Raw genomic sequence first — 12,375 nt, 5'->3', positions numbered from 1 at the left:
CAGGAGAAACAATTGAGTTTTCAAATAATCTAATATTATAGATAGATATTCTAAAGAGATATAGATAGGGGAACAACTTTATACTTAAAACTACAACAGATAATGAAATCAGTTTGTCAATAGGAATTTAGTAAGTACCTATTCTATTCCAGGCACTATGGAAAGTATTGGATATTAAAAGACAAAAGTGAAGTCTTTCTCCTTAAGGTACTTAAGTTATATTAGGGGAAGCAAATATATACAAATGAAATAGTATCAATATTAATATATATGCAAAAATGTCATAGCATATAAATATTTAAAGGAAAAGCCAGTTAAAATGCCTAGATTTTAAGACAATAATTGTAATTTATGTCAGTGTGTCGTTTTCAGACTTAGGCAAATCGAACAGAGAGGGAAACAAGAAAGAAATAATGGATTTGAGGAGAAATTTTGGAATACTAGAATTTTGACAGTTATGACTAGGAATTTTTGAGGATGTTTTTTCTTTCAGCATGGCATTGTATATTTACAAAAAAAAATAACATAGTAAGACATAAAAATTCGTAAAGAAGGAAACAAAGACAGAAATATGCAATTTATCCTAGGCAGACCATTTGTGAAAAGTAATGAAAAGAGAAATGTTCAGTTATTGTTTGTCATATCTGGCTCTTTGTGACTCCACTTGGATTTTTCTTGGCAAAGGTATTGTAGAGGTTTGCCATTTCTTTCTCCAGTTCATTCTACAGATGAGGAAACTGAGGCAAACAGGGCTAAGTGACTTAACCAGGGTCACATAGCTAGAAAGTATCTAAAACCATATTTGAACTCAGGAGGGTAAAATTTCTAAACTCTCAGCCTAGCACTCTATCCACTGCACCACCTAGCTGCCCTCAAAAATAAATTAATATATGAGTTCACACCTCAGTCAATCAGTCAATAAATCACCTACCATTTGTTGTTGTTATTGAGTCATGTCCAATACTTTGTGACCTCATTTGGGGATTTCTTGACAGAGATCCTGAAGTGGTTTGCCATTTCCCTTTCCAGATCATTTACCAGATGAGTAACTGAGACCAGCAGGGTTAAGTAACTTTCCCAGGGTCACACAGCTGGTAAGTGTTTCAGGCCAGATTTGACTTCAGGAAGATGTCTTAAAGGCCCAGCACTTTCTCCACTGCAACTCTTAGCTTCCTGTAAAGAGAAGAGATTGACTTAAATGAAGAGTATGATTAAAATAGTAATGAGAAAATAAGATACATCTGAAGCAATGCTTAGAGTAAATGTATATCCTTGAACATTTATAGTAACTAAAGAGAAGACTGTGACCATGAAAATATGGTTTCCAAGACTGTGAATTGCCAAAACTGTAAAGATAATTTTTAGTGTCTTGGTTTTATATTAAAAATAAGTGGTCGCCATGGGAAAATTCCCAAATATGAAAATACCCAAATCATCTGGGTTTTATGGAGATGTTAATTAATACAAATGAAGGAATTAAAGGAAGGGAGAGAGAGAGTGTAAGAGGGAATAGTAGGAAGGGCCTAAGCCAAATGACCTAGGCCTGAGCCTTAAGAGAAACTAGTCAGTCTTTAATCACTCACCACAAGATCATCCTAAAGCAAAACCCCAGTCCTTCACTGAAATCCTCAACTCCTGAACTGAGTTCAGAGACCCAGCTCCTCCAACTAACTCCAAACTCCAACTAAGTTCAGAGGGCCAGCTCCTCCAAACTAACTCCGAATCCCCCCCACCCCCCGGGCAAACTCCAAATTGAACTACGAACTCCAACTACTCCGAACTCCAACTAACTCAATTTCAAACTCTCCTTCCTTTTAAAGAAATTTTCTAGTGTGTCCCCTCCCCTAAATTTTCACATCTACCAATCACAGTAGATGTTTTCCCCAGGACTGACCATTCTTAGTTCACATCTTCTTTTGTTATCACCTTCTCTGATTAGATTATATCTTCTGAGTATTTCACATCTCTTTGCCAAGCTTGCCCTTTGTAAGTTGCTTGACCTTTTTAGTGATTAATTTAACCTTTATAGGTACTTAGTACCCTTTAGTATTATATCTAAAAATAGACCTAGCTTAAGGTTTTAGCTTCACTATAAGTATGAGTTAGGGACTTTTTCATTGTTCCATCAGGGATTTACAACTTTATCTTCCCCTAAGGCACTGTCTGAGCAGGGTGGACTAATTTTAAAGTTCTCAATACATTCCTGACCAAGTACCTGCATTGTTTAAAATGAGGAATAGCTTAATCAAATCTTCTGAAGTAGAGTCTGAGAAATTTTAAGATTCACAATCCCCCCTGATGATCATTGGGAGACTAGTCTCCCCATTGATCATTTAACATAATCATCTTGTAGTCCTAAATGCACTTCAAACTACAGATGCATACAATATTCAATTTTCTAAGAGGAAATTAGAGTAGTTAGGGAGGAATAGAAAAGAAAGAAAGCAAAACCAATGTTTTGCTAGACACATTGACAAAAAGCCAAATTAGGGGCAGTCCCCTTGGCATAAAAGTATACATTTACAAATAAATGTTCAATTAAACTTCAGTTTGATCAGCCACACCCAAAGTTCATTCTTGATCTTCTTCATGTAGTGTGGGTTTTCTGGCATCTTTCTGCAACAGTTCATTCTCTGGATTTAGGAGTTAGCAAGCTTCTTCTTTGAAGATCTTTCTCAAATGAAAAATCAAAATCTTGGATTTTTATTAAAATATAATCTCGAACAAAAAAGACATAAGACTAACATTAAATATGAACTGTTAAAAATTAGAAAATCAACAAGTCGGTAATCCTAAAATAAGTTCACAAAAAATAATCCATCAAAAATAAAAAAACAAAATTGAAAACAAAAAGAATACTAATGATTTTTTTTAATTTCAGGAAAAAGTCACTAGAATCAAGAAATCGGCCCTTATGGAAAGAGGGAGGGAAAGAGGGAAAGGTTAAAATTAAAAAGGAAATTACAGTTTATATAGTAATCAGCAAGCATTTATTAAGTATGTATTATGTTCTAATCATTACACCAGGTGCTAATAACATGAAGGACAAAAATAGTCTCTCCTGAATGAGGTGGCATTCTAACAAGAGACAAATATGAAAATAGATATATAAAATACATAGAGAATGAATTTTCACAAAAGAAGGCAGCAGCAGCTAGTGAAACTGAGAAAGGTCTCCTATAGAAAGTGGAGTTTGAGTTGTCTTGAAGAGAAACTAATATGCAGAAGTGAGGAGGGAAGAATATTATAAGCCTGAGGGACATCATAAGTACAGAGGCATGGAGACAGAAGCCTAGATTGTAGAGCACATGGAAGGGAATAAATAAAACCTGTAACCTATAATAAAATCTGAAAAGTAGGAAGGGATTGGGTTATGAAGACCTTAAAATTCCACATATCTTTATATTTGATCCTGGAGACAATAGGGAACCATTGGAGTTTATTTAGTGGGGAATGACATGGTCATCATTCCAATGCTTTAGAAAAATCAGTTTGGCAGATGAATAGATGATGATTTGTAACAATCAAGACAGAACAATTTGAAGGATATTCTAGTAGAATCCATATGATAGTATGAGCTTAATAATTCGGTAGCTATGAGAGTGGTAAAGTAGATTTATTTGAGAGACGTCGTAAAGGTAGAAATGACAAAATTTGGCAACCTATTGTAAATCTAAGGTGAATAAGAATGAAGAGTTAAGAATGATATATTCTAGTATAGGCTTTTGAGCTGTGGTTTCATGCGTATAGACTCACAAAGTATCATGAACTTGGAATAGTTGTCCCCTAAAGGATGCCAACCCACGAATGTTAATCATGGTAATATCCCAGAAGAGATATTATAACATCAAAGAAAAGAAAAATAACATGCACCAAATGGTGGCATAGCACTGCAAATTCCTGAAGGAGAATTTATATGATTTATAAGAGGAAATAGTAAAACTTTATTAGTGGAGGACCTCAACTTTCTCCTCTCAGAAATAGATAAATCCAACTAAAAAATAAATAAGAAAGCAGTTAAGGAAATACATAACACTTTAGAAAAGTTAGATATGGTATACCTCTGGAGACACTGAATGGGAATAGAAAGGGATATATCTTTTTCTCAACATTACATGGCACCTTCCCAAAAATTGATCATATAATTTAGAGCACAAAACCTCACAACCAAGTGTATAAAAGCAGAAATATTAAATTCCTCCTTTTCAGACCATAATGCAATAAAAATTACATTTAAAAAAGGACAGCAGAAAGATAGGCTAAAAATTAATTGGAAATTAAATAATATTATCCTAAAGAATAAATGGGTCAAAGAACAAATCAAAGATACAATCAATAATTTCATTAAAGAAAATGACCCTGAGGAAACAGCGCACTAAAATTCATGAAATGCAGCTAAAGCTGTAATTAGGGGAAATTTATATCTCTAAGTGCTTACATCCATAAAATGGGAAAAGAGCAGATCAATGAATTGGGCATGCAACTAAAAAAATTGGGAAAAGAACGAATTAACAAAAATCCCCAATTAAACACCAAATTGGAAATCCTAAAAATCAAAAGGAGAAAGTAAGAAGACTATTGAACTAATAAATAAAGCAAGAAGCTGTTTTTATGAAAAAGTAAAATGGACAAAGCATTGGTTAATTTGATTTTTAAAAAGGAAAAACCAAATTACCACCATCAAAAATGAAAACAATGAAATCACAACTAATGCAAAGGAAATTAAAGCAATTATTGGAAATTATTTTGCACAACAAAATGTCAATAAATATGAAAAATCTAAGTGAAATAGATGAGTATTTACAAAAATATAAACTGCCCAGATTAACAAGAGGAATTAGAGTACTTAATCCCATCACAGAAAATGAAACTAAATAAACTATCAAAGTGTATCTTAAGAAAAGGCTCCAGGACCAGATGGATTCATAAATGAATACTACAAAACATTCAATGAATAATTAATTTCCATAATATATAAACTATTTTGAAAAATAGGAGAATAAGGAATTCTTGCAAAATCCTTTTATGATACAAACAGGGTACTATTACCTAAACCAGGGTAAGTTAAAATACAGAAAGTAAACTATAGACCAATCTCCCTAAAGAATATTGATGCAAAAATTTTAGTTAAAAGTTTAGCAAGGAATTTATAGCATTCTGTCACAAGAGTCATCCACCATGACCAAGTAGGTTTTTAACCAGGAAAGCAGGTTCAATATTAGGAAGACTGTCAACATAATTGACTATATCAAAAAATAAAATCATCAGAAACCATATGATTATCTCAATAGATGCAAAAAAAGCTTTTGACAAAATACATCCATTCATTATTTTTTTTAATTAGAAAGTGTTGTAATAAAAGGCGCATTCCTTAAATAACAAAAGGCATATATTTAAAACCATCAGCAAGCATTATCTGTAATGGGGGTAAATTAGAATCCTTCCCAGTAAGATCAGGACTCAAGCAAGGATGACCATTATCACCACTACTGTTTATTATTATACTAGAAACACTAGCTCTAGCAATAAGAACAGAAAACTAAAATGAAAGGAATTAGAATAGGCAATGAGGAAACAAAACTGTCACTCTGTAGATGATATAATGGAGAACCCCAGATAATCAACCAAAAAAACTAAAAGTTTCAGGCTACAAAGTAAACCCACACAAATCATCAGCATTTCTGTTTACCACCAACGAAAATCAGTAGCAAAAGAGACAGAATAAGAAATTCCATTTAAATAACTGTAGACAGTATAAAATCCCTCCAAAACAAATGGGAAACTATGTGAACACAGTTAAAAAACACTTTTCACACAAATAAAGTTAGGCCTAAACAGTTGCAAAAATATTAATTGCCAAGCCAATATAATAAAGATGACAATCCTACCTAAATTAATTTATCTATTTAGTGCCATGCCAATCAAACTACCCAAAAATTATTTCCTGGAACTAGAAAAAATAGCAAAATTAATCTGGAAGAACAAAAGGCCAAGAATATCACAGGAATTAATGAAAAAAAAATATGAAGGAAGGAGGCCTACCTGTACCAGATCTCACACTATGCTATAAAGCAATAATCATCAAAACAATCTGGTACTGGCTACGAAACAGAGTTGTGGCTCCGTGAAATAGTTAGGAAATCAACCCACAATAGTTAATGACTATACTAGTATAATGTTCGATAAACCCAAAGGTCCAAGCTATTGGGGGGAAGAACTTACTATTTAACAAAAACTGCTAGAAAAACTGGAAACTGTTATGGCAGAAGTTTGGCATAGACCATTGTCTCACACCATACACCAGGATAAAGTCAAAATGGATACTTGATCTAGAAATAAAGATACCATAAACAAGTTAGGGAAATAAGGAAAAGTTAACCTATTGGACTTATGGGTAAAGGAAGAATTTATGACTATACAGGACAGAAATTTCATGAAAAGTGAAATGAATAATTTTATTTACATTAAACTGAAATTTTGTAAGAATACAAAGCATTCTCCAGTTGATAAATGATCAAAGGATGAACTGGCAATTCTCAGAGGAAGAAATTAAAACTCTTCATAATCATATGAGGAAATGCTCCAAATCACTATTGATTTGAGAAATATCAATTAAAACAGCTCTGAAATACCACCTCACACCTATCAGAGTGGCTTATATTATAAAAGGAAAACGATAAATGTTGGAGGGGATGTGAGAAAATTGGGACACTAATGCATTGTTGGTGGAACTTTGAACTGATACAACCATTCTGGAAATCAATAGTAAACACTTCCAAAGGGCTATAAAGCTATGTGTAGCCTTTGATATAGCAGTGCCACTACAGGATTCAGAGATAACCCTAAGGGATAAAGGCTAAGCTATTGAGGTTGAAGAAAAGTAAGAAGTTAGTGATGACTTCCAAGTTTCAAACCTGGCTGACTAAAAGGAGAGTGATGCCTTGAGTGAAACAAGTGCCTTGAAAAATTAGGAAGATGAAAGATTCTGAGGGAAAAACTGATGACTCCTATTTTAGTTGTTTTTGAACATTCAATTCAAAGTGTCCATGGGCAGTTATTGATATGGGACAGAAGTGCAGGAGAGAGACAAAGCCAGAGTATGTCGATAGGGGAGTCATCTGCTTAGAGATGATAACTGAAACCTTGGGAGCCAATAAAATCACTGTGAAGAAGGATTTAGAAAGGAGGAAAGGGTGGGGGAGAGAATTTAGAGATACACCCACAATTAAGGGTTGGAATGTGTATAGTAATGTTGCAAAAGAGACCAAGGTAGATAGGCGACTTACACCATGTGAAATAAAAGCCAGATCCTTCTCAGCCTTACTGGCTTAGAGATAGAATTATGGTAGGCTTGAAGCCACCAGAATATAACCTGGTCCACAAAATCTACTTCTGATAGGTTTCTAAGCAAGGGTAGCCCCAGCATACACTGCAGCAGAATCAATAAGGTAGTAAATGACAAGAAAAAAAGTGGAGCAGAAGTAGAAATGTTTTAGAAGGGAGTGTCGATAACATCACTTGAATGGTGTTTATCACAGTAGGGGTTCAGTGAAAGGCTAAAAATAATGACATAAGGTGATTTAAAGTTTTTATAATTCCTAATTTCTCATCTCTACTCAGGCATCTTACATTATGTCATCTTATCACTAAAGCCAGTAGGGTTTTGTGCTAATTTAGGAAACAAAATAATATTATGTTTCTTTTCTATCCCCTTTCAATAATATTTCTGAAATAGTGGGAAAGCATTCTAATACCCTGTTTCTATCCCTTTAGAATTAACTTCTTGACAACTGAGTAAAATTAGCCACATATTTCAGTGACTACTGGGTAATTTCTATGGTTAAAATTATCTATTTCCTGGCTAATTGAACCATTCAGAATGGCTATTCAGATCTATCTAAAGAAATTGATGGTCCATACTAATAGTGATGATGTAGATTTACATCTCTATCCACTTAGTAATCAATCTCTAACAAAGATACTATGCTTTTGGCAAAGCATGAGTAGAGGGTACCCATAATTTTACAATTTCAAATATTCTTCATAAATTTTAAAATGCATTTTTTGTTCAGAGCTAAATAATGATAGGATTCCAAATAATGCATAGTGAAAATAAATTGTAAGGTGTTGTAGTTTCCTTTATGTGGATCTGGGACCTGGCAGCTTAATACCTGAAGTTTAGATAGGATCATTCATAAAGCACTGCTTTCATTTCACATTTTGCTTCTCGTAGGCCCCAATAAAATCAAAGTCATGATCTGGCCAAGATCACTCTTCACTTGAGGCCCCAAAACCCCTCCCCTCCCTCGGTAAATGACTCACCGTTCTGGACGAGCTCACTGAAGCAAACATTTCCCTGAAAAATCTGGACTAGATGATTACATATTTACCTGTGATTTATTATCCTATAGAAAACTCTGTCTAAGTTTCAGTGAGGTAAACTAAGTCATTGTACTAATATTATAAATCATTACTAACCATTGTCCATGTAAAACATTTCTCTATAAATTACTAGCTGTGATCAATAAACCTTGCCTCTGATTGCTACCAGCTTCATTGGCCCTTCTGATGTATGTCAACCTCCTCACCACATCTCACTCTCCTCATCCCTTCAAGAGCCCCAAATGAGGAAGCTAAAACAGATTAGCTGACTTATCTAGCAGCACATGGGTATAGTAAGTACATTAGGTTGGATTTGAACTTAGGTCTTCCTGACTCTAGGTCCAGCCACTTACCACCTAATTGCTCTCTTTAGCTAATAAAATTCTAGTAGAATGTTTTATCTCATAGTCCCATCAGCCAGAACAACCAAAGCATCACTAATACATTTATTTTAAAAACCTATCAATTTATCTTAGTATATTATATTGAACTAAAAGTTAAAGCAGAAAGTCAGATTGTATTTATTATCTCATTCGCAACTTCTTTGGAACTGGGAAAACATATCCTTTTGCAACCCCAACTAATGACCCATTTGTTGTTTGTATACGACATGTAATTAATATTTGTTTTATGCAAAAAAAATTTTTTTCAGATAGCAATTTTCCCTTCTATAACAATATACTTCTATTTTAGTAGGGAATAGATGATACATTAAGTCAGGCATCTACCTATTTTCCCTTTGTTAGTCATCTTCAGTAAGGTGACATCCTTCATTCTCCATTAAAAAAATATTAGTAGAGAGGAAAGACCTATTTATCACGTCAGCAATAATGTAAGCATTTATAATAACAAGACAGCCTGAAGCCCAGAGAGATATGTATTTTTCTAACTGGTCATTTTACCATTCTTATTACAGGAAACAAATCTGGTATTATTTTGTGCAGATGTATTTTTCATTGTGTTTAAGATAAAAGTTAATCTTTTTCTTTTCTATTTTTTAGGGTAACTCCAAAAGGCAATTTTACTGATACTCACCCACTGCAAAGTAGCAATTTGCAGATACCCAGCATTTCGCAACCAGATAGTCCTAAAGGCTCTACGTCACTGCTCATCCACTCTGCTTTGGACATTGGGAAAGAGCAGGGTTCTGGAAACAATTCAGATACTTGAAAAAGAAAATCTTCATGGTTTCACTGAACCTCCCTTTGAGGAGAGTCATGTTACACTGGAAAAGACCAATGCACTAAGCCTTATAAACACCTTTGTATATTTCTCTCATTTTGCACATAGAGATACATTTCCTGCTGTTACAATGGAGAGATGGGGTTACAAGAACCTGTTGCAATGTATAAAAAAGTTAATGATAGCAAGAAATCCAAAGAATGGAATTGCACCAGTTTAACAATAATAGGACAGATATAGAGATGATGAGATGAAGAATTCTCTTCAGTTGATGATATCTCTTAAAATTCTTCTTTATTTTGGCTGACCATTTCACTTTTGTGAGATTGTCAAGATTTCATTTTACTCCTAACCCTTCCTACTTGTTTTCTTTATTTTAAAAGAATATAAAGATTTAAAAGTTTGGAAAATTAATGCCAAAACTATTTAAATTTTGTACTTTACCATTGTGCCATTATCTCATTTTAGCACTGTTATTGGTAGTTTTTACACTAAGTTTCAAAGAGAAATAAAGATTGGGATGGAGATGATAACACTTACCTTACAGGGTTGTTGTGAGGATCAAATGAGATCATGCATATAAAGTGTTTGCAAACCTTAAAGTGCCATATAAATGTTAGTTACTATTAAAATTATGATTAATATTCATTTTTAAGATAAGAAAAAAAATTACCTACCAAAAGTGTACTTGTGATTTCATGGGTATAAGAAGCTCCATTACCAATGCAAGTGAATACTTGTTTTGCAGTTTCTCTAGTCCTGGAGAATTGTCAGCACCATGTGAAAAGTTAAATGACTTCTCCCTTTGCTACACAGCTAGTCATGTCAGAGGCAGGATTGGAATCCAGGTCTTTCTAGATTCAAATCTGCCTTTCTCTTCTCCTTGCCATTCTACCTATCAAAATGGTGATCTACTATCTAAATGTCCTTCAAATGACAATTTAACTGCCTTTATGACAGTTCAAATGACAATTTAACTGACAATTCTGCCTTTAAAATCTAAAATTTGTAAATAATTTTGTATTCCTTGAATTTTAGAAAAATTTACTGATGTGAAATGCCTGTTGATTTTAGAAAGTAAGCAAATTTTAGTGCAGCTAAATTTAAGGTGCTTTCTTCAAGTAGAGCCAATATGGTATTGTGCTGTTCATGACATTTCTGTGAGTAATCCTTACACTTTTTTTAGCTCATTAAGACAATATTCTGAGATGTTACCTTCTTTAATCAAGCTAAATGATACTGTGCTTTTCTTGTTTAAAAAAAAAAGGTTTCATGTCTTTCTAGGAATATAATTAAGACTTTTATAGTTGTCAGATAACTTGATAAGTTCCCCAAAGGAAAATGCCAAGGGGGGTTTTGTATTATAAGTTTTATCAAAATTGGACAGTAAAGCATGTAATAGAAATCATGATGTTCTGCCGACACAGAAATAGGTAGCAAAACTTCATATAATTGTGTATTGTACCTCATGTACAATAAAACAGGGTGCATTTTAAATGGCACTTTTAAAATATTCAAAATACTTTGTGCCACATGATTCTTCAAATAAGTTTTATAGAATCTACTCAGGTGTGTTAGGGTTTTATAAACATTCAACATTATGTATCAGCAATATTAGTGTCACTAAAATGAAAAATGTAGTTTTGGCAAACCAAGAAAAATTTTCCAGTCTACTTTGAAATTTAAAGATATTTCTTCACATTATTTTGTTTCACACCAAATAAAATATTTAGTAATTTATTGCCTTAAATAAAATCCCCAGATGCTTTTGGTTTTTCCTGTTTATTTTGAGTACACAAAGTATATCCAATATACTACATTAAAATGTTATAAATAGTAATATTTTACATTTATAAATGTGAACTTTATATATACTTTCAAATACATATAACTTCATATACATTTTCAAATATTTGTATAATCTTTTTCACAATAAAATATTGTTTGTTTAAGATACTTTTTTCCAGACTAGTCTATGGTTATAGGGGTGGTTTTTTTTTTCTTTTTTTATCCCTAATGTCAAGCATAGTGCCTGGCACATAATAGGTATTTAATATAAAGTTTATTAATGGATTGATTAATTTTATATGAAAAGACCTGACTTGAAAACAGTATGGTTTTCTGGAGCAGATGTTACGTGAAACTCATTACCAGGATTTGTATTAGGGTCTCTGATGTGTGCTTGAGGACAGTATATCCACAACACTTCTTTTCATCAGTCATAATTTTTTAGGAAAGCCTTACACCAATATGTACATTTGTATATGTAAGCAAGTATACAAAACTTATAGTATCTAAGTTGCTGCTAACATAGTGAATAAACATGACCTTGTCATCAGTGAATAAATAAGGAGCTGGAGACTGAGGAGGAAGGGGTGTTACATTACAAAGAATATTAACAGGGTGCCCTGGAATACAGTACAGAGTGCTGTAGTAGAACAAAGTATTAAGAAGTCTCAAAAAAGAAAAATTAGCCCAAAAGAATCATGGAAAGGCTATTCAATGACTTGCAAAGAAAAACCCAGCAATTTCCAGTCATAGCCACCTCCATTTTGAGACAACTCTTTTAGGAATTAATGCATGGCTCCTTGAATAATCAAGTTATTCATTAGATACTGTGAGAAACTGATTACCACAACAGAGATTTGCAAAGAGATGCAAGGAATGGAAGCTTGGTGGTCTGTTAATCAAGGAGAGAAGGGAAGATTCCAGAGAAGAATTTGGTCAGAGAGACAGTTAAGAAAGCCAACATATGAAACTTCACTTCTGCTCTGAACTTCTGTTCTCTTGAACTGGAAGAGAGGAGCCAGC

At 33.4% G+C, this 12,375-nt stretch overlaps 1 protein-coding gene across 4 annotated transcripts in view; it reads left to right on the top strand.

Moving 5' to 3' along the window:
* The window catches only part of FZD6 (frizzled class receptor 6), an 88,863-nt gene extending 77,345 nt beyond the window's left edge, over positions 1-11,518 (top strand). For 3 of the 4 annotated variants that reach the window (XM_007488185.3, XM_007488184.3, XM_007488186.3), the window contains exon 7: positions 9,384-11,518. In XM_007488185.3, coding sequence (XP_007488247.1) covers positions 9,384-9,552 — 169 coding nt within the window. In that variant the 3' untranslated portion in view covers positions 9,553-11,518. The remainder of the gene's footprint in view (positions 1-9,383) is intronic. The other variant, XR_008917537.1, reaches the window with a different exon arrangement.
* The last annotated feature ends 857 nt before the right edge of the window (positions 11,519-12,375 follow it).

Source organism: Monodelphis domestica, chromosome 3, assembly GCF_027887165.1.
Source record: "Monodelphis domestica isolate mMonDom1 chromosome 3, mMonDom1.pri, whole genome shotgun sequence".
Lineage (NCBI taxonomy): Eukaryota > Metazoa > Chordata > Mammalia > Didelphimorphia > Didelphidae > Monodelphis > Monodelphis domestica.
Note: the sequence above shows the minus strand (reverse complement) of the source record. Positions and strands in the feature narration are given on the sequence as shown.